A 19,851-nucleotide genomic window follows, 5' to 3' on the forward strand; every position below is an offset into this window, starting at 1 on the left:
AAAACCTAAGTAGAGCACCGCATGGAGAACCCACCACAGGCCGCCCCGGAGCACGAGAATCTCATTAACTCAAACCTGAAAATAAAGATTAAACAACAGTAGGGGGATGGGCTATTCATGACGTACCTGCTGTCCCAGCACCGCTATGTTATGGTCATATCCACTTGTGTACAAGATATTGTGTAAGAAATAGATAATGTTGTCCTTTGATATGTCACTTAATAATGCTAGAGATTGGTACTAGTTGGTGTATTGGTGTATTACTGTGGCTTGTTAAATATATAATAATATATATTTATATACACATACACAGTACAGACCAAAAGTTTGGACACACCTTCTCATTTAAAGATTTTTCTGTATTTTCATGACTATGAAGATTGTACTTTCACACTGGAGGCATCAAAACTATGAATTACCACATGTGGAATTATATAGTTAACAAAAAAGTGTGAAACAACTGAAATTATGTCTTATATTCTAGGTTCTTCAAAGTAGCCACCTTTTGCTTTGATGACTGCTTTACACACCCTTGGCATTCTCTTGATGAGCTTCAAGAGGTAGTCACTGGAAGGAGTTCCCAGAGATGCTTAGCACTTGTTGGCCCTTTTGCCTTCACTCTGCGGTCCAGCTCACCCCAAACCATCTCGATTGGGTTCAGGTCTGGTGACTGTGGAGGCCAGGTCATCTGGCGTAGCACCCCATCACTCTCCTTCTTGGTCAAATAGCCCTTACACAGCCAGGAGGTGTGTTTGGGGTCATTGTCCTGTTGAAAAATAAATGATGGTCCAACTAAATGCAAACCGGATGGAATAGCATGCCGCTGCAAGATGCTGTGGTAGCCATGCTGGTTCAGTATGCCTTCAATTTTGAATAAATCCCCAACAGTGTCACCAGCAAAGCCCCCCCACACCATCACACCTCCTCCTCCATGCTTCACGGTGGGAACCAGGCATGTAGAGTCCATCCGTTCACCCTTTCTGCGTCGCACAAAGACACAGTGGTTGGAACCAAAGATCTCAAATTTGGACTCATCAGACCAAAGCGCAGATTTCCACTGGTCTAATGTCCATTCCTTGTGTTCTTTAGCCCAAACAAGTCTCTTCTGCTTGTTGCCTGTCCTTAGCAGTGGTTTCCTAGCAGCTATTTTACCATGAAGGCCTGCTGCACAAAGTCTCCTCTTAACAGTTGTTGTAGAGATGTGTCTGCTGATAGAACTCTGTGTGGCATTGACCTGGTCTCTAATCTGAGCTGCTGTTAACCTGCGATTTCTGAGGCTGGTGATTCGGATAAACTTATCCTCAGAAGCAGAGATGACTCTTGGTCTTCCTTTCCTGGGGTGGTCCTCATGTGAGCCAGTTTCTTTGTAGCGCTTGATGGTTTTTGCAACTGCACTTGGGGACACTTTCAAAGTTTTCGCAATTTTTCGGACTGACTGAACTTCATTTCTTAAAGTAATGATGGCCACTCGTTTTTTTTTACTTAGCTGCTTTTTTCTTGCCATAATACAAATTCTAACAGTCTATTCAGTAGGACTATCAGCTGTGTATCCACCAAACTTCTGCTCAACACAACTGATGGCCCCAACCCCATTTATAAGGCAAGAAATTCCACTTATTAAACCTGACAGGGCACACCTGTGAAGTGAAAACCATTCCCGGTGACTACCTCTTGAAGCTCATCAAGAGAATGCCAAGAATGTGCAAAACAGTCATCATCAGTCATCAAAGCAAAAGGTGGCTACTTTGAAGAACCTAGAATATAAGACATAATTTCAGTTGTTTCACACTTTTTTGTTAAGTATGTAATTCCACGTGTGTTAATTCATACTTTTGATGCCTTCAGTGTGAATTTACAATTTTCATAGTCATGAAAATACAGAAAAATCTTTAAATGAGAAGGTGTGTCCAAACTTTTGGTCTGTACTGTGTATGTGTGTATATATATATATATATATATATATATATATATATATATATATATATATATATATATATATATATTATACTTTGGTATTGGTGCTATGTTAAGAATAGGGAAAGCGTAGTAGTGTCCAATTATGGCCACTAGATGGTGGGCACTATAATACACGGGAACTTAGTGTAAGTAAATGGTTAACTGTAGAAGGGGCTGCTGTGTGGTAAGCTAGAAACGTTTCCCTCAGGTAGTCAGAAGGGCTTGAGCGCCCGAAGCATCCACACGGGCTCTAGGCCCAGGACACCACAGCAGACAAGTAATGTTTCAAGTGGAGGATACAGTCATTCAGAGTCCTATAGGGACAGAAGGACAGTATACAGCTGCAGAGCTACTGCAGTTTGAGTTGAAGAATAGAAACAGTCTGGGAAAGTACAGGGCGCAGATGGTTCAAGATGTGGCAGATCATGGCATGGGCAGATACTCTCAAATCCGGGGTGAAACGGATGAGGAAAACCCAGATACAGTGAGTACTGTACTGAAGGACGTGGGACTGAGTATAGGGAAGATGCAGGATGTGTACTGTATGAAGCCTGATGTTTATGCTGATTCTGACAAGAATATGCTGCAAAGTGTATTGAGTAATGTTCTAGTCGGCAGGATGCGATTACCTCGCAATGCGGAGAACCCACGAAGAAAGAAGATGATGATTTAAGTGCCACTGTTGTGACCACAGAGAACAGTGATGAAGATTTTGAGGATGCTCTTGAAATGCTGAAGGTGACAAACAAACTGGACTTGACTTACACCATGAAAAAGATTGATCATGTGGATGTGGCCAAGATGGCGACCATAAAGATGGCGGGAAATGTTGTTGAAGAAGAAGATGACAACAGGGACCCCCTCCTTCGTGGGCGTATCAGTACCGTATTGGCGCCAAAATGCACCTGTCGATATTCCCCGGACCGTCCCTGGTGGGTGCAGATGAAGAAGAGAAAACCTCGCCCTCCCTTACAGAATTCAAGCAAATGGGTGGAGTTGTCGGGGGCATCCCCACCTGACAATGGATGGGGCCTAGAAGGAAAACCCGGGTGCAGCTGCATGGCGCCATTGTGTGATCACGGATCGGCAGCGATGGAGCACTCCTGCACCCATAGCTACAGAGGTATAGGCCGCGTGGAGTGGAGGTGGTGGCAGGAGGACGAAAGAACCTGACCCAGCAGATCGTAGGAGGACATCGTAGAGGTCCATACTCACCAGTTGCGGAGAGGCCTCTAGAGCGGGAGCAGCGGATGTTGGAGCCACTGCAGCATCCAGAGTCAGAACAGCGTGCAGAGTGTGTCACGGCGCCAGGAGAAGAAACCATGTTATCCGGAACCCAAGTTGTTCGCTCAGCGAGAACTGAAGAAAGCGACCGCCCTGGAGGAACCACTGCCAGATGCCGAGGATGAGCCGGAACTTTGTCTTACAGCCACAGATTTCGCAGCCGCACCCGCGGATGGATTCAACGTTCCCGGGACGAGCGCAGCTCCTGCAAGGGTGAGTGAACCTCAACCCCTGACCCCGGAGGGATGGTCCTTGGCACAGGCCCCTGTTTCGGGGGCAGTCGTCCCCTCGTCCAGATAGGGGGGTATGCTCCCCAATCCTGTCCCGTGGAGGCCCAGCCCATCTCCAACACCGCCATGGCCCTGGGCACCCTTCATTTTCCCCGACCAGCGGAGGGCCCTTTTCCTACTCCCGGGCAGGCGGCCTGGATAGAGGACCTAATTAAGTGGAAAAAAGCAGTGGGAATAGGAGGTGTGGGCCGAATTGCGCCTGGAGAAGGCGCTATGGAATGCTGACTCACCCGCGAAAGGCTGGTCTACACTGATATTAAAAAGAGGATATGGATTTATCTGTGGGGATGTAACGGACGCAAAGATTTATGTTAATGCTGCGTCTGTGAAATTCGGTAAACCTTTGAAGGAGGGTGACAGAGTTACATTCTTCAAGGAGGACTGCCCCCAGGGGTATTACGCAGTTGCAGTCACCCTTGAGGAAGTAGATGACCTGGGTCTTTGCTTGGGCCTAAATGACCTGACCAGTCCTCCACTGCTTCTTGGCAACCCATGACCCAGCTGCAGAGTCGTCTTCAGCCCTTAATAGGGCATGGGACTCAGCTACTTTTGCAGCTGCACGAGATGCGCACCGTTGAATTGAAAATAAGTCTGTTTCTTTTTAAAAACATTTGTGCACGTTGCACCTATGACTTAAAGTAAACTGGACTGTTCAGCGTCCCTGCAGGCGAAGGAGCCCTTGAGCACCACAAGGGATGGCGTATAATATGGCCAGATGGCCTAAGTACATGAACACTTTGTTTTGTTTTTGTTGTGCCCTTTCTGCTGGAAAGCAGGAACTTGCCCTGGGACTGAGCCCTGACTTGTGTGTGACTGCAGCAACAGACTGTTTCCGAGACAGGCAGTTCACCCGGCATTAGAGGGGCAATACTCACCTTGAGGGGCGGGGAACGACTTCCCCTTAAGGACTGCTGACCTAATGCTTAGGTCTTCTTTTTTGTGAACTGTGCTCTTCTCAAAGGAAGGGGGGTTCTACATCAAAGGACTTTACGCTCTTGAGTAATGGGCAGTGTATCATACATATGTTTTATTACATTTTATGGACTCTGCTCATACTGAGCTGGTTTAATTGTCTTATTCTCATGCTCCTCCCTGCATGGAGTATTATCTGTACAGTATTAAAGTTTTATACCATGTTTGGTTGAGGACAACCAAATTTAAGGAAAGGGGGAATGTAGGGGGATGGGCTAGTCATGACGCTGCTGCCATCCCAGTACCGTTATGTTATGGTCATATCCACTTGTGTACAACCACAAGCCGGATTTCAACAACCAAGGTATAATGTTAATCAGTATTACCGAGCCAACCAGACACTGTCTGTAGGTTACTCAGCACAATCTTGCTGACAGGTCACTTGAAGGGCACACTATATAAACAATGGTTATACATATACAATGGTCAGATATGCAAATACAGGTGATAGTAGAAAAGTTGCAGATGCAACTGAAAAAAGCAGATGAATCATGTAAATTACTGGTTTGATGTTTGACCTTGTGTGCTGGGCCACATGGAGGCATGGGCCTGCCAGCTCATTTATTTCCTTTCAGCACATTACACAATGTGGTCTCCCCCTTTAGAAGTGAACAGCAAGCATGACAAAGACTGAGCACATGGCCTTGCACAAGTATTTATCTTTTTGGTTGGTCACATCCTTTTCACCCCCGGGAGGGGCCTCATCTCCCTTACCTGGGCGTTGAAGCTAAAACTCCCAAAACCTATGAAGGATCATAACTTCCCAATGGAAGGTCAGTCGCCAGTGGTTCTGGCACCATCTGGCCGGGTGTCACGGTGAGACTAGGTGGGTGAGAGCTAATAACCCGGGCCCCTGCAATTTCCCTCAGACTAGGGAAATACTGACTGACCCTCTACCTGGAGTTTACACTGATGGTGTGCATGTCCAGGCCCCGAACCTCACCCTGTCTCCTGTTTCAACCCTAGGCTGAAACATCCGCCCACCACCCAGTGAAGAGGTAATACACCAATACCCACAGTTAGCACAGACAAGGATAAAGGAAAATATACACCACACCGCAGTCACTCAGGAATACACTATACGTAAATGTGCAGGGCAAAAGAAATACAAATATAGGAAGGAGTAAATAAGACTAAGGAAAATACACCACCAGCAACGAATTTCCAACAACCAGCTCTCCACTCCAGACCGAGATGATAACGCACAAGACAGAAGCTATAATCGGCGACGCCCAATGATCAGGAGAACTATTTAAAGGCAATGGGCATGGCCCAGCTTCCAATCCGAGGATCAGGTAAATTAACCCCGGAACAGCTAGATAAAATCTAGCCAACGCCAATGAGCAAATAGTGGTCAAAAGCGGAATTACCACTGTCTGTCGAACGACCTGGTCTGAACAGCGTCCGACATGACAGTACCCCGCCTTCTACGAGGGACCCCAGAGCCCTCACGGCTTATAGGACCCGTCTTGTCTGGATGGCGACTATGAAAAAACCTGACCAGCTGATTCGCATGAATATCCGAGGCTGGTACCCAGGACTTCTCCTCAGGCCCATAACCACGCCATTGTACCAAGTACTGTAAAGTGCGACGCACTACACGAGAGTCAACCACCTTGGAGACTTCAAACTCCAAATTACCATCCACCAAGACTGGAGGTGGCATAGGCGCCGCGTCCACAGAACCCACCACCTTCTTTAGAAGAGACCTGTGGAACACGTTGTGTATCTTATACACCGTAGGGAGCTCCAATCGGTACGCTACTGGATTAATGACGGCGGTGACCCTAAATGGACCAATAAACCGTGGACCCAATTTAAGGGTATTTTGAGTCTTATGTTTTTTGTGGATAACCACACCCAGTCATCCACACTCAGGTCCGGACCTGGCACACGCCTACTGTCAGCCACACGTTTGTACCTAGCACCCACACTCAACAGGCGCTTTTTAACTCTCCTCCAGACTGACGACAATTGTGCTCCTAACTGGTCCTCCTCTGGAACGCCGGAAGAGCCCCTCTGACTCAAGGTACAAAATTGAGGATGTAGCCCGTAAACACAAAAAAACGGAGACTCCTCAGACGACTCCTGGCGGTGATTATTGATGGCAAACTCAGCCAAAGGAAGAAAGGTAGACCACTCCTCCTGGTTATCAGAGACAAAGCAGCGTAGGTACTGTTCCAAATTTTGGTTCATACGCTCAGTCTGACCATTTGACTGAGGATGGAACGCCGAAGAATGAGACAACTTGATCCCCAGCCGTGAGCAAAATGCTTTCCAAAATTTTGCCACAAACTGAGACCCCCTATCAGACACGATGTCAGACGGAACCCCATGAAGTCTGACCACCTCCTGCACAAATACCTGAGACAGAGTCTTTGCGTTAGGCAACGAAGGCAAAGACACAAAGTGCAACATTTTAGAAAACCGATCAACAATTACCAAGATGACCGTGTTCCCAGCAGAGGAGGGCAAATCAGTGATGAAATCCATGGAGATTTCCGTCCACGGCTTACTAGGTACCTCAAGAGGAAGTAGTGTGCCAACAGGACGGGAGCGAGGCGTCTTAGCCCTAGCGCACGTGGTACAAGCTGACACGTATGAGACCACGTCCTGTCGGATCTTGGGCCACCAAAACCGACGTGACACCAACTCCAAGGTACCTCTAACCCCTGGGTGGCCAGCCAGGACAGTATCATGATGCTCCGCCAAAACCTTTAAGCGGAGATGAAGCGGTACAAAAGATTTGTTGATGGGAAGCTCAGATGGTACCTCCTCCTGAGCCTCGGCAATCTCAGCCTCAACCTCGGTAGTGAGAGACGAAACCACAACACCCTTTTGGAGGATGGGTACTGGATCTTCCCGAGGTTCACCCCCCAGAAAACACCTGGACAGAGCATCCGCCTTAGTGTTTTTAGACCCCGGTCTGTAAGTGACAACAAAATTGAACCGCGTGAAAAACAATGCCCAGCGAGCCTGCCTGGGGAACAGACGCTTGGCTGACTCCAAATACAGCAGATTCTTATGATCGGTAATAACAGTAACCTGATGTACCGACCCCTCCAAGAAGTGTCGCCATTCCTCAAAGGCCAACTTGATTGCCAACAACTCCCTGTTGCCGATATCGTAGTTACGTTCGGCGGACGACAGTTTCTTGGAGAAATAGGCGCATGGACGCAAACCACTCAAAGATGAGCCTTGTGACAGCACCGCCCCCACACCAACCTCATACGCATCGACTTCCACAACAAAGGGTTTAGATACATCTGGCTGCACCAGAATGGGGGCTGAAACAAAACTGTTCTTAAGAAATTCAAATGCGCGCACAGCAGCCTCAGGCCAAACGGAGAAATTGGTACCCTTTTTAGTCATGTCAGTTAGCGGTTTAGCAGTGATGGAAAAATCCTTGATAAATTTCCTATAGTAGTTAGAAAACCCAAGGAACCGCTGAAGTGCTTTCAGGTTATCAGGACGTTCCCAATGCAGCACCGCCTGCACCTTAGTGGCGTCCTTTTTAAAACCAGAAGCAGACACAATATAACCCAAGAAAGGCAACTCTTGAACAGAAAATACACATTTCTCAAGTTTAGCATACAGCTTATTCTCTCTGAGAAGCTGTAACACCTGCCTGACATGATTTAAATGAGCATCACGGTCGCAAGAATATATGAGGATGTCATCTAGGTACACGATAACAAATTTCCCCAAAACATGCGAGAACACATCATTGATGAAATGTTGGAACACTGCAGGTGCGTTAGTCAACCCAAAAGGCATCACCAAATTTTCAAAATGACCCTCAGGGGTATTAAAAGCCGTCTTCCACTCATCACCTTGACGGACTCTTATGAGGTTGTATGCCCCCCTGAGGTCAAGCTTGGTAAACCACTTAGCACCCGCCACCTGGTTGAACAAATCTGGTATTAATGGCATAGGGTATGGATCACGAACCGTAATCTGGTTCAACTCCCTGAAATCCAAACACGGGCGTAATCCGCCATCTTTCTTCTTCACGAAGAAGAACCCTGCTGCCACCGGCGAGGATGACGGCCTGATGTGCCCTTTGCTCAAGCTTTCAGCAATATAATCTTTTAACGCTTGTCTCTCTGGACCAGAGATGTTAAACATCCTTGCTTTAGGCAACTTGGCCCCTGGTTTAAACCTGATAGAACAGTCATAGGGACGATGTGGTGGCAACTCTGAACAACCCTTCTCAGAGAACACATCCACAAAATCCAGAAGTGACTCCGGAACGCTTGAAGTCACCGCAGCCACACATGTGGCCAGGCAATTCTCCTGGCAGAACTCGCTCCACTGAATTATGTCCTGAGTTTTCCAGTCAATTACCGGGTTGTGCATGGACAACCAAGGAAAACCCACAACCACCTGAGCAGGAAGATTCCTGAGCACCTTACATGTAACCCGCTTGGAATGTAGAACCCCAATGTGGAGTTTCACCTCAGCCACAAATTCAGTAATCTCCCCCTGAGAGAGAGGAGCAGCATTGATGGTGACCACGCGGATAGGATGAGACAGTTTTTCAATCCTAAAACCTGCTGTGCGCGCAAACTCCTCATCAATGAGATTTGTGGCTGAACCACTATCCACAAAAACAGTAATTGGCAGCTCACTGCCAGCGATAAAAACCTTAGCAGGGAGCATGCATTGAGAAACCACCATGGAGGATATAGATAAGCTCAGATTGGTCTCCTCCACACCCTCTGAGCTTAGAAGTTTTCCGCCGTTGCGTTTTTCTTGGACAGCAGAGGACAGATGTTAATAAAATGACCAGTTTTACCACAGTAAAAACAGGCTCCCTGCTTCCTGAGCTCAGGGGCTCGACGCTTCACATGTGACACCCCTGCGATTTGCATAGGCTCCGTGGGCTCACCTGCAGCAACCTCACGTGAACCTAAACCCTCTCCCATAGGCGGTGTCTCATGCTCCCCCTGACGCAAACGGCGATCAATGCGGACAACCAGACTCATAGCGGAATCTAGAGAAGCAGGAGTCTCGTACATCAGAAGGGCTTTTTAACCCTTCCAGAAACCCCATGAATAAACTGACTCCGCAATGCTGGATCATTCCATTGTGTATCGATTGCCCAGCGACGAAATTCAGAACAGTAATCCTCTGCAACTCGCTCCCCCTGGCGAATAGTGCGTATCTTAGATTCTGCTAGAGCCATTCTGTCAGGCTCATCGTAGATTTTTCCAAGAGAGGAAAAAAAACTCTCCACAGAGTCAAATGCAGCAGAATCAGATGGCAAAGAAAACGCCCATGCTTCCAATCCCCGATTAACAATGACAACACCAGGCCCACACGCTGAGCCTCATTACCCGAGGAGATCGGGCGCATACGGAAATATAGTTTGCAAGCTTCACGAAAAGAAACAAATTTACTGCGTTCCCCAGCAAATTTTTCAGGCAAAGGGAATTTAGGCTCAGCAACTCTTCCTGTCGCTCTAGCTTGCACATTAGATACTGCTAGTCCCTGTTGCTGAACTGCCCCCCTCAACTCAGTGACCTGTAGGGACAGCGCCTCCAACTGGCGGGTTATGGAAGTCATGGGATCCATGACAAAAGAAAGAAAAAAAAAAAGAAGCTTTTTTTTTTTTTTCTTTTCGTTGTTGGGCCGATTATAATGTCACGGGGAGACTAGGTGAGCGAGAGCTAATAACCCGGGCCCCTGCAATTTCCCTCAGACTAGGGAAATCCTGACTGACCCTCTACCTAGAGTTTACACTGACGGTGTGCATGTCTAGGCCTCGACCCTCACCCTGTCTCCTGTTTCAACCCTAGGCTGAAACCTGCGCCCACCACCCAGTGAAGAGGTAATACACCAATACCCACAGTTAGCACAGACAAGGACAAAAGGAAAATATACACCACGCCGCAGTCACTCAGGAATACACTATAAATGTGCAGGGCAAAAGAAATACAAATATAGGAAGGAGTAAATAAGACTAAGGAAAATACACCACCAGCAACGAATCTCCAACAACCAGCTCTCCACTCTAGACCGAGATAACAACGCACAAGACAGAAGCTATAATCGGCGACGCCCAATGATCAGGAGAACTATTTAAAGGCAATGGGCATGGCCCAGCTTCCAATCCGAGGATCAGGTAAATTAACCCCGAAACAGCTAGATAAAATCTAGCCGACGCCAATGAGCAAATAGTGGTCAAAAGCGGAATTACCACTGTCTGTCGAACGACCTGGTCTGAACAGCGTCCGATATGACACCGGGTCCCCGTTACACTTGGAGATCAGACACAGCTTCGCTACCTGGCTTCTACTAGCCGTTCTGTATATCTCCCCACCCTGGGTTGCTAGATCGGATCGAGACCCTGGAAAGTGTTCGACCTGTTCCAGAGATATCGAAAATGTGACCGGTGTGTGGCTAATATGTACGATAAATCCATATTCATCTTAAATCTCACTATGACATTGCCCTCTGACTGGATAGAGCAGTTACACAAAGTGTGTTCCGCAGAAGGTCATCTTGTATGAGCTTGGATACTAGCTGGTGTGGCTGTACCGCCTGCTGAGCCAGGTGTCCTATTACAGCTACACGTACTATAGGAAGATTGTAAGCTGCCATTAAATCCCCCATTCTTCACACCACACTGCTTTGAGAGTGAGACTACCATCATTTTATAGACAATCATCTTGGTTATTTCATCCATAAATTTGACTTGCAACTATTTAGCATATGATTAGTTATGCAGATTCTTGTTATGTCACTGCATTTTTACGGTTTTGTTTCTAAAAATTAAAATTGTTATTTTAATTATTTTGTTAGTATTTTCTAAATCCACCTTTGGCTTTCAACATTGCCTGAATCCTTCTGGGCATGCTCTCGATCAGACTCAAACATGTCTCGACCAAAATCTGATCCCAGGTCTCTTTTACACGTTCCCACAGTTGGTGCACACTGGTCGCCTCACTTGGGTATATATACAGCTTTTTCTTCAACTCTGCTTACAAGTGTATGTTTGGATTGAGGTCTGGCGACTGTGGGTATAATCCAGCACCTCTACTTCATTGTCATTGAACCAATTCTTCGCCAATCTCGACAGATGCTTCGGATCATTGTCCTGCTGAAACACTGTCGTCCTTTTCATACCCATAGTACTAAAGTGTAAGAAGTAACTCATCTTGTAGGATACTCACATATAGCTCATCATTGAGACCACCACCGATTTTAGTCAACTATCCAATGCCTTTGGCAGTGAAAAAACCTCATATCATCAGGATTATTCCACCAAACTTGACAGTTCCTTCAATTTCTTGATCTGTCGGCCCTTTTTTTCTTGTTTCTTCCAGACCCATTTATATGCATCAGAGGTAAGTCTATTGACTTTCGTCTCATCGCTCCAACGACACTTCTTAGGCCATGTTCACACTTTGCGTTTTTTACCGCGGAACCGCTGCGATTTTGATGCTGCGGGTCCGCAGCAGTTTGCATAGCGTTTCCATTTACATGTAAACCCTATGGAAACCGCAAACCACTGTGCACATGCTGCGGGAAAAACCGTGCAGAAACGCAGCGGTTTAAAACCCGCAGCATGTCACTTCTTTGTGCAGAATCGCTGCGATTCTGCACCCATAGGAATGCATTGAACCGCTTACTTCCCGCATGGGGCTGTGCCCACGTTGCGGGAAGTAAGCAGATAATGTGCGGGTGGTACCCGGGGTGGAGGAGAGGAGACTCTCCTCCAGGCCCTGGGAACCATATTTGGGGTAAAAAAAAAGAATAAAAATAAAAAATCATGATATACTCACCTCTCAGCGCTGCACGCGGCCGGTCGGTCAGAGTTGCTGTGCGAACAGGACCTGCGGTGACGTTGCGGTCACATGGCCGTGATGACGCCGCGGTCACATGACCGTGACGTCACGAAGGGTCCTTCTCGCTCAGCATCTTTGGAACCGGAGCGCCGGGTGCAGCGCCGAGGAGATCCGGACATCAGAGGGTGAGTATAACCAATTTTTATTATTTTTAACATTACTATTGATGCTGCATATTGCTGCATATGCAGCATCAATAGTATAGGCGGAAACCCGCAGCGGAAACCGCGGAACAAACCGCGATAAATCTGCAGGGATAACCGCAGCGGTTTTGCCCTGCAGATTTATCAAATCCGCTGCGGGAGAACCCGCAGAGGGACGCCGCAAAGTGTGAACATGGCCTTATGACGATATTGAAGTCAAGGGTTCTTCACCTTTTTTTTCGAGCCACAATTCTAGACTTACTTGTCTGTAAAGTGTCGCACGGAGCTTGCATAGATGTCTGATCTCACTATTATGAAACATACGAGCCTACTCCACTGCCATGTTTGGCAGAACATATAGACCTTGTGATGAGCCGACTTGTTGACTCCGATATTTTGCCTGGACGTTCACCTCTTGGCATCTGAAGGGATGGACGGACTTCATGTCATATTCTTCCAGCTGTCACGACGCTCACATATTGCAGTTTGGCAATTTTCTTGGCTGAGAGACGGCTATCGATGAGGTGGATGATGCGGTTTCTCTTTTCTTGGGAAGTCGTCTCATGCTCCTCGATTCAACCAGTGACCTTCCACTTGGGAATCATCCTAATAACACACGGAGCTATTAGGGAATGTGAGGACAGGTTGTAATTTGTAGTATTCAGGAAGAAAAAGATTTTTCCACCATCAGAAACAAAACAGTAACAATGCAGCGACATGACGAGAATCTGCATGACTAATCATATGCTAAACAACTACAAGTCAAATTTATGGATGAGAACCAAGATGATGGTCTGTAAAATGATGGACGTCTCACGATCAAAGCAGAAGTGCATAATGAAATATGGAGCCTGAACGTCAGAAAGTCTGAACATTGTTACCCTTGTGCTCTTTAGTGTGTATCCCGAACCCCTGCGATCCCCCACTATTCAAAGCTATATCTCTCCACCCTCGGGACCCCCTACTAGTCATAGCTATGCAGCGCCCCAGAGTCCTGGTCGTTGCAGTGCTGTGGCTTCGCCACTAAGGGGAGCCATGGTACGTTCGATGGCACCGAAGGAGTTCCTCCAATCAGGTATCACAGACACCAATATGTTTCACAGCAGGGCCTCCGGGGGGAGCTAAGGGTGCTATTCATTAGGCCACTCCCCACCATAGTGGGTAAACTGGGGGTCAGGCAGGAAGTTAGTGAGAACGCTGACGGGATTGAACGGAGCAACACCCTGTGGCAGGGGGTGTTGTGAAGGGAGAGACTGTAGGGTCTCTGCCAGGGGTGGGATCCTGGCAGAGGCTTGGCATTGAAAGAACGTAACGGGTCCGCGCAGGCTCCTGGAAGCGGCGGGACTCAGGAAAGGACTAGAAGCGAGATAGATTGTGCTGAGTGAGAAACGAGATCAAGCAGAAGGAGAATACCAGCAGGGGTTTTGTTGAAAGAGGCAGCACCCTGCTGAGGCGCAATACCGGTGGCCGGAACGCCGAGGGAGTGGATTAGAATACAGCTTCAAGCCATACTCCAAACAGCGGCAGGACAGTCGGTCTCAGGCGGGCTGTCTACCACATATCACCTATGAAGTCTTGGGGGGCAATTGCGGGAGAGGGGCGACTCTAGGGTCCCGGAAGAACTCCAGGCCTACCTGACAAACGGGTGCCATTCCAACCTGAATACAGGGAAGGGGTGGATTACAGAGGAACATCAAATCGAGTTGTGAGGGAACTTAAGAAACAGACACAACCGTTGTGGGGTTACTTTCCGTAAGCACAGCAGGGAAGGACTACAACACATAGCGCTAGAAGGAAGGCACAGATTTCCACCTGAGAGGAGAACTCTGGAGGTGCCATTGGACCGGCCGGACTTGCGTAGCCTGGTGAACCGTGTTCTGGACTGAGGACTCAGAGATCTCCAGTAAAGAGGTAAAGAGACTGCAACCTGGTGTCCTCGTTATTTACCGCGACTTACACCCCACAACCGCACCGCTACATCGCTACCATTACTACTACCTATTTCACCGGACGTCCCCCACTGACGGACAGGGCCACGGACCGGGTCTAGCCACCGTGACAACCCCGAGACTGAGAACTAGAGGCCCGGCTCCGGGTACCCCTCGGCCCTGCGGCGGTGTGGGGGTGCTCCAACTTGGCGTCACGAACAGGATCTACTTAAGCCTGAAGAATCAGGTCATGTGTGCCTAGAGACTGTGATTTGTTGTGCTTGGACTGTACTTTATTGTAAGACTGTGCTGCGCCATTAGCCGCCAAAAGTTCCCGCCAAAAGGCGCCGCCATTGCTACACCCAAGGGGAAGGAGGGCGTGTTATGGGCGGAGACTCCCAGTGTGGCGCGAGAAATGGCTACCGCCCCCTGCACTTCTGGCTGCAGAGGAATGACCTGCCCCAAAGCAGAAGAGAAACACCCCTTGATATGCAACGGCGAGAGGCTGGTGACGGAGAAGCCCGACCTCAGAGAAATGGCGGAGTTAGGTGCATGCACTGCCAGCGACTATCAGGTGGCGATGATGAACGGCGAGTGCCTGAGCGAGGAAGAAGCGGTTCAGGCCTGCCTTTCTTCACCGGAGATGGACCGGAAGCCTGCGGATACGACAGCGAAGCTACGTCCACCAATCCCGACCTCGGAGTTAGAGGAGGAGGAACCACAGCAAGCGGAGCGGAGTCCGAGCATCCCATTGGAGGAGCCCCGGTCCGGGCTGCAGCCGACTCCAGCGTCCTCGTTAACGGACCAGAGCGACACCGATGGAACCACATCAGGCGCAGGTATGGGCGGCGCCCCTACTCCCCTGGACGGTTCTGCTCTCCCGACCGATCCTCCTCACAACAGTAACCCCGCGTTTACAATCGACCGGGCGGTTCTCACCCCCGGCGCGTTGGGGAAGTTGTTACCACCATTGCCAACCAGGTGGGGAGAGCCCATAGAAATGGACCCAGGAGGGGTGATGTTCCGATGGGATGTTCCCTGGGTCGAGCAGGATGGGATTCCAATGGAAGGTCTCACTATTGCGATACTTACCTGGGACCAATACAAACAATGCGTGCTCCAGCATTGGGGGCAGCGCACTGAAGTTGAAAAACGGGAACTGCAGGGCAAAAAAGTGATCTATGATGGGACGGATGCTGTCAGGCGAGGGACGGTGGCGGCATTCCACCCAAAGAAGGGGTGGGGTTCCATTTGGGAGTCGGGTCTACCTACTGGCATCTTCGTTGCCGGCTACGATGTGGAGACTCCCTGCTGTGATCGAGAAGGTGAACCGCTCCGGGAGGGGGATCAGGTGACGTATATCCGTCACTGGAACACACAAGGATGGCGTGCCCGGAAAGTTCAGCGATACGAGTCTGAGGGAATGGCACCTGTGGCCCCAACTGTGGTCAATCCAGGGCTGCCAGACCTTGTTACTGTTTCTACTGTACGCTTTGTAGCAGCTCCTGAACTTGCCGACAGAGTTAGGCTTCAAATTCAAACAGCAGGCGACCAGGTGGTCCCTGCGGAGCTTGCCGCTGGTGTCCGCGCTACAGTGGCCGGGGTTCAGGAACCCAAGCCACCAGAAGAAGGATAAACCTCGATACCATGAAGATGTAAATAGTTTTCCTTTAACTGTTCCTGTTTGTTGCTAAAACCCGTCCAGGGTTAATGGATCCCTGTGTTTGTTCTGAGTTTTCCTAAAATTTTGCACAAGTTTAAAGAACTGCAGAAATCATGGACTGTGCATGATTCGAACTTTCTTTGTAAATAGTTTGCACCTTCTTAAAGGTGCTTCCTACTGGTTTTAGCCAAAGACACTTTGCGAAGATATTTGCCCTATTGGTTTGAGCCAGAGACACTTTGTGAAGATACCTTTTCTACCGGTTCTAGTTAAAGACACTTTGCGAAGATACCATACTGGAACCTTTGCGTGGGCTGGTAGGCTGAGAGAACGAGCTACCTCAGAGAGACTTGGTCCCCTCTTAAAGGGGATGTGAAGAATTGAACTTGAGAGAGATACTGTTGCAGAACAGTAAAGCTATAATGATGCTAGAAAAGAATGTAACTGTTTTCCATGAAAAGTTAAATGTGTTCAATTTGTTTGAAATGTGAAACCTGAATAATGTTTTGAAAGGTGCAGAGAGCCCGTAGGGGTAGAAGTAGAGATAAAGTAAAGAAGTAATGATGAAGGTGAGGATAGAAGGTAAACCCTGCGTCCCCATAGAAAGTTACTTTGTTACTAAGGACAGAAAGTGAACCCGTAGGGGTTAGAGAGTGAGTCCTTAAAGGAGCCGAGAAAGAGCGGGCTCAGAGTTCTTTAAATGAAAGGAATGTTATGTCTATACTATGTATAGTAGCGAAAGGCAGTAGGCCCTGGCTGAACGGGGCGGTCCTGTAAAAGAAAGGAGAGGCAGTAGGTCTGGTGCCATAGGGACAGGCGGTCCTGCAGGTTCAAAGTAGGAGAATGTGAAGTTACCTTGCCCTGTAATGTGATTATAGCAAGGCCTTTGGTAAACTAAGAGTGTTTGTTTCTTAAAGGCAATGTTAATTTATTGTTCTAGAATTTGCACTAAGTAGAATACCCGGTTGGGTAACAGGAGTTATGTATAGCCTGTAATTTATAAAATTGACTATGTTTGTAACGTTAAAAGTGTCCTCACCTCCCATAAAGGGAAGCCTGTTCAAGTATACTTATCGTTTTGCACTCAACAAAATTGTATGTCTTTTTGCTAATCTGTATTGTTGTTTTTCTTCCCAGTCCCGGAGTACTGTGTTTAACCAGGGGGGAGTGCAGCGCCCCAGAGTCCTGGTCGTTGCAGTGCTGTGGCTTCGCCGCTAAGGGGAGCCATGGTACGTTCGATGGCACCGAAGGAGTTCCTCCAATCAGGTATCACAGACACCAATATGTTTCACAGCAGGGCCTCCGGGGGGAGCTAAGGGTGCTATTCATTAGGCCACTCCCCACCATAGTGGGTAAACTGGGGGTCAGGCAGGAAGTTAGTGAGAACGCTGACGGGATTGAACGGAGCAACACCCTGTGGCAGGGGGTGTTGTGAAGGGAGAGACTGTAGGGTCTCTGCCAGGGGTGGGATCCTGGCAGAGGCTTGGCATTGAAAGAACGTAACGGGTCCGCGCAGGCTCCTGGAAGCGGCGGGACTCAGGAAAGGACTAGAAGCGAGATAGATTGTGCTGAGTGAGAAACGAGATCAAGCAGAAGGAGAATACCAGCAGGGGTTTTGTTGAAAGAGGCAGCACCCTGCTGAGGCGCAATACCGGTGGCCGGAACGCCGAGGGAGTGGATTAGAATACAGCTTCAAGCCATACTCCAAACAGCGGCAGGACAGTCGGTCTCAGGCGGGCTGTCTACCACATATCACCTATGAAGTCTTGGGGGGCAATTGCGGGAGAGGGGCGACTCTAGGGTCCCGGAAGAACTCCAGGCCTACCTGACAAACGGGTGCCATTCCAACCTGAATACAGGGAAGGGGTGGATTACAGAGGAACATCAAATCGAGTTGTGAGGGAACTTAAGAAACAGACACAACCGTTGTGGGGTTACTTTCCGTAAGCACAGCAGGGAAGGACTACAACACATAGCGCTAGAAGGAAGGCACAGATTTCCACCTGAGAGGAGAACTCTGGAGGTGCCATTGGACCGGCCGGACTTGCGTAGCCTGGTGAACCGTGTTCTGGACTGAGGACTCAGAGATCTCCAGTAAAGAGGTAAAGAGACTGCAACCTGGTGTCCTCGTTATTTACCGCGACTTACACCCCACAACCGCACCGCTACATCGCTACCATTACTACTACCTATTTCACCGGACGTCCCCCACTGACGGACAGGGCCACGGACCGGGTCTAGCCACCGTGACAACCCCGAGACTGAGAACTAGAGGCCCGGCTCCGGGTACCCCTCGGCCCTGCGGCGGTGTGGGGGTGCTCCAGCTATATCTCCCACCCTTAGGACCCCCCACTGGGAATGGCTATATCCTCCTGCCCCAGGACCCCCCATTGGTCTTAGTAATACCCTCACATTCCTGGAATCCCCATTAGTCATTGGTCTCTCATGTAGACGTCCCCTCGTCTCCTTACCATCTGTCAGCTTTGGAAGAAAGTGACCGGCTGGTCTGTGTTTCTTCACCCGGTTTCCTTCCATGGCCCGCCCATCCTTGTTGAGGCCCAGGTACCAAAACCGACCAGAGCCGCACTGCCGGTAAAGTGTCGAGGAATAGGTGACAAAATAATTGTCAAAAACACTCTCCTTAAAGCGACACTCAGCTGTGAAATGAACCTGAAAAAGAACGAGGGGGAAAAGGATGAATAAGGGTCTGGCAGAGTGCGACAAAATGTGTGTAGGGGAAGGTATAGAGGAAAGGAGGCAGGTATAGAAGACAAGGGGCAAATACAGAGGACACAACACAGGGGGCAGGTACAGAGGAAAGGGGCCAGGTACAGAGGACAGGGGGGCAGGTACAGAGGACAGGGGGGCAGGGAGCAGGAACAGAGGTCATGGCACACGGGGCAGGTACAGAGTACAGGGAGCAGGTATAGAAGACAAGGGGTAAATACAGAGCACACAACACAGGGGGCAGGTACAGAGGACAGGGGGCAGGTACAGAGGACGCGGCACAGGGGGCAGGAACAGAGGTCATGGCACATGGGGCAGGTACAGAGTACAGGGACAGGTATAGAAGACAAGGGGTAAATACAGAGGACACAACACAGGGGGCAGGTACAGAGGACAGGGGGCAGGTACAGAGGACAGGGGGGCAGGTACAGAGGACACGGCACAGGGAGCAGGAACAGAGTACAGGGACAGGTATAGAAGACAAGGGGTAAATACAGAGCACACAACACAGGGGGCAGGTACAGAGGACAGGGGGCAGGTACAGAGGACAGGGGGGCAGGTACAGAGGACACGGCACAGGGAGCAGGAACAGAGGTCATGGCACACAGGGCAGGTACAGAGTACAGGGAGCAGGTATAGAAGACAAGGGGTAAATACAGAGCACACAACACAGGGGGCAGGTACAGAGGACAGGGGGCAGGTACAGAGGACAGGGGGCAGGTACAGAGGACAGGGGGCAGGGAGCAGGAACAGAGGTCATGGCACACGGGGCAGGTACAGAGTACAGGGAGCAGGTATAGAAGACAAGGGGTAAATACAGAGCACACAACACAGGGGGCAGGTACAGAGGACAGGGGGCAGGTACAGAGGACGCGGCACAGGGGGCAGGAACAGAGGTCATGGCACATGGGGCAGGTACAGAGTACAGGGACAGGTATAGAAGACAAGGGGTAAATACAGAGGACAACACAGGGGGCAGGTACAGAGGACAAGGCACAGGGGGGCAGGTACAGAGGACAGGGGGCAGGTACAGAG

At 49.2% G+C, this 19,851-nt stretch overlaps 1 protein-coding gene across 6 annotated transcripts in view; it reads right to left on the bottom strand.

Moving 5' to 3' along the window:
• FGF11 (fibroblast growth factor 11) overlaps positions 1 to 19,851 on the bottom strand; it is a 1,303,510-nt gene that overhangs the window by 14,109 nt on the left and 1,269,550 nt on the right. For all 6 annotated transcript variants that reach the window (XM_077261507.1, XM_077261511.1, XM_077261509.1 and 3 more), the window contains one exon: positions 18,561 to 18,759. In XM_077261507.1, coding sequence (XP_077117622.1) covers positions 18,561 to 18,759 — 199 coding nt within the window. The remainder of the gene's footprint in view (positions 1 to 18,560; positions 18,760 to 19,851) is intronic.

Source organism: Ranitomeya variabilis, chromosome 5 (genome assembly GCF_051348905.1).
Source record: "Ranitomeya variabilis isolate aRanVar5 chromosome 5, aRanVar5.hap1, whole genome shotgun sequence".
NCBI classification, from domain to species: Eukaryota; Metazoa; Chordata; class Amphibia; order Anura; family Dendrobatidae; genus Ranitomeya; species Ranitomeya variabilis.